A 3285-nucleotide genomic window follows, 5' to 3' on the forward strand; every position below is an offset into this window, starting at 1 on the left:
GGCACATAACAACAACAACAACATAATCAAGGTCATACTTTGGCTTTCATGGTCTTGTTTTAATCTTCCTTAGCTTCTACTTGAACTTGCATATGAGCAATTGATGATCTGTTTCACAATCAGCTCTTAGCATGGTTTTTACTAATGATATTGAGCTTTTCCATCACCTCTTTCCACAGATGTAGTTGATTTGATTCCTGTGTAATCCATCAAGTGAGGTCCCTGTATATAATAGCCATTTATGGTGTTGAAACAGAACTACCATATGACCCAGCAATCCCAATCCTAAGTATAAATTCACAAGAAGTGAAAGTAGGAAGGCAAACAGAAACCTGTACACCAATGTTCACATGCAACACTTTTCACAACAGTCAAAAGTAGGAAACCACCAAAATGCCCACCAACAACTGAATCGATCAACAAGATGTGATGTATACCCACAATGGAATATTACCTAGCCATAAAGAGAAATCAAGTCCTGATGCATGCCACAATATGCATGAACCTTGAAAACATCACGCTGGGTGAAAAAAGTCATTTGGAAAAGAACAAATACTGTATGATCTCACTTATATGAAATAAGCCAATATATAGAAACCAAAGATCATGAGTGGTCACCAGTGATGGAAAGGCGAGGGAAAGAGGAAGTTTTTGCTAAGGGGGCAGTGAGTTTACATCAATGTGGTGGAATAATCTGAAAAAGGATTGTGATAAAGGCTGACAACATGAAGAATGTAATAAATGTCACTAAATACGTATATAGAGAAATTATTGAAATGACAACGGTTTGTTGTGCAAACGGTCACTATAAAATAAATAAACAAGATTGTCTTCCACCGAAATAGCTGTAAAGACTAAGAATAACTAAATAAATTTCTACAAAGCTAAATATAGTGTTACATGCACAGGGGACATCAAGTTCAATTGGCATAACATACTACACAAAAACATTGTTCTACATCCTACTTTGGTGAGTGGTGACTGGGGTCTAAAAGCTTGCAAGCAGCTGTCTAGATGCAACAATGGATCTCTCCTCTTCCAGAGCAAAGAAGAATGAAGAAAACCAAAGACACATACATGGAAGCAATTAGTCCAAGGGACTGGTATACCATGCGATCCTCAGCCTGTATGACTGTGAGACCAGAAGAACTAGATGGTGCCCGGCTACCACTGTCAACCACTCAGAGGGGGATCTACGTAGAAGATTCTGGATAGAGAGGGAAAACAATGTGGAACAAAATTCAAAATCATAAAAAAATAAAATAAAAAAGACCAGGTTTGCTAGTCTGATAGAGTCTGGTGACACCCCTGAGACTATGGCCCCTAGTTACCATTCAGGTCTGGAATTGAACTCACTCCTGTGGCTTCCAGTCAAACAATAAATAGGCATATGGAGTGAACATTTACATAAGGTACAACGCTGGTTGGAGTAATCAACCAAAGAACAGAAGGGCAGTGCTTGCACAGGGAGTCAGCTCAGGGGGTGGGAGTGCTTGGGAGGGAAGGGAACAGGGAAAAGGTAACAATGGGGAGGAAGTGAGAAGAGAACTGTTACACTGTGGGGAACTGCAGTCAATACCTTGAAACAAAATGGGTTTGAACTGCTATACGGAAAATGAATTTGCTCTGTAAACTTTCACCCAAATCACAATAAAAATTGCATATATATGTGGTCTTACATGTGACCCAGCAATCATGTTCCTCGGTATTTACCCAAATGAGTGAAAAACACAAGTCCACATACAACCCTGCACAAGAATGTTTACAGCAGCTTTACATATAATTGCCCAAAACTGAAAGCAACCAAGATGTTCTTCAATAAACAAACTGAGGTCCATCCATAAACAAGCAAACAAACAAATAAAACCCACTGCCATCAAGTGGATTTCGAGTCATAGCAACCTCCACTGGTTTTCTGAGGTGGTAAATCTTTACAAAATGGATTGCCCTGTCTTCCTTCCATGGAATGTAAGGATGTATTTAGCTTTGTATAAATTTATTTTAGTTAATTTTAATCTTTATAGATATTTCAGTGGAAGACAATGTTATTTATTTTATTGTGACAATTTGCACAACAAAACATTCGCCAATTCAACAATTTCTATATATATTTAGTGACATTGATTACATTCTTCATGTTGTAAAACTATCATCAATATCCTTTTCCAAAATATGTACAGTGTAACACTATTCAACAATAAATAGAAATGAGCTATCAGGATATGGAAAAGATATGGAGGAGCCTTAAATGCCTGAATAAAGCCAGTCTGAACTGCTACATTCTATGCAACCCAAACATATCACATTCTGGAAAAGGCAAAACTTATAAACAGTAAGATCAGCAGTTGCCATAAGATCAGTGGCTTAGGGGAGGGCAGGAAGGTTGAAAAGGTAAAGCAGAGGGCATTTTAAACTCAGTGAAAATATTATGCAGGATATTGTAATGGTGGATACATGGCATTACACATTTGTCAAAACCCACAGAACTGTATATAACAAGGCATGAACCTAATGTAAACTATGCATTCCAAATTATTCCTAAAAATAATGTATCAACATGTGTTCAATTATAACAAATGTAATGTATGATGTCATAACAGCAGAAACTGTGTGTGGAGGTAGGGAAGAGGAGAGATAAGCGTTCTCTCCTGTACTTTCTGCTTAATTCTTCTGTAAACCTAAAACTACTCTAAGGAACTCTGGTGGTACAAGGATTAGGCACTCAACTGCTAACTGAAAGGTTGTCGATTCAAAACCACCAGCCACTCCACAGGGAGAAATAACCTGGCAATCTGCTTCTGTAAAGATTTCAGCTTAGGAAACCCTATGTAGTCCCACTCTGTCCTATAGGGTCACTGAGTTTGGAATCAACTTGACAGCACCTAACAACAATGTTTGTTTAAAAAATAAAGTCTATTATAAATAAATAATTGATTAACCAATTTAATATGATTCCGCTTATCCATCTAAGTTCCAATTAAAGTCTCAATTCAAGTAAACCTGAAAAAAGTTTGATTATTGACTTTATCTACCAATTACTCCTTAGTTTCAAAAATAAAATCAAAATTCAAAAGACCAGTGCTCCACTAACGTCACCTGGGTTACCCAGACCTGCACCATCACCCTAGGGACTGGTGGTTTGCTGGTGCCACAGAAGAATCCCCACTCATTCCCATGTGGTAACAGAAAATGCTGGAGAGGCCCAACGAAAGAGCATTTTACCTCCAGGCATTCTGATCAGTGAGACTTACCTTAATCGTTAAAGTGAGTGTGTACCATTTTTTG

General features: G+C 37.9%; 1 protein-coding gene across 1 annotated transcript in view; it reads right to left on the bottom strand.

Annotated features, from left to right (window-relative positions):
- Positions 1 to 3285, bottom strand: part of GALC (galactosylceramidase) — an 84300-nt gene that overhangs the window by 25559 nt on the left and 55456 nt on the right. The window contains 1 exon segment of the mRNA XM_007954243.1: positions 3252 to 3285. This exon segment is cut by the window's right edge and continues 5 nt beyond it. Within this exon segment, the coding sequence (XP_007952434.1) occupies positions 3252 to 3285 (34 nt within the window).

Source organism: Orycteropus afer, unplaced genomic scaffold (genome assembly GCF_000298275.1).
Source record: "Orycteropus afer afer isolate SDZICR_OR568_19922 unplaced genomic scaffold, OryAfe1.0 scaffold00451, whole genome shotgun sequence".
Classification (NCBI taxonomy): domain Eukaryota; kingdom Metazoa; phylum Chordata; class Mammalia; order Tubulidentata; family Orycteropodidae; genus Orycteropus; species Orycteropus afer.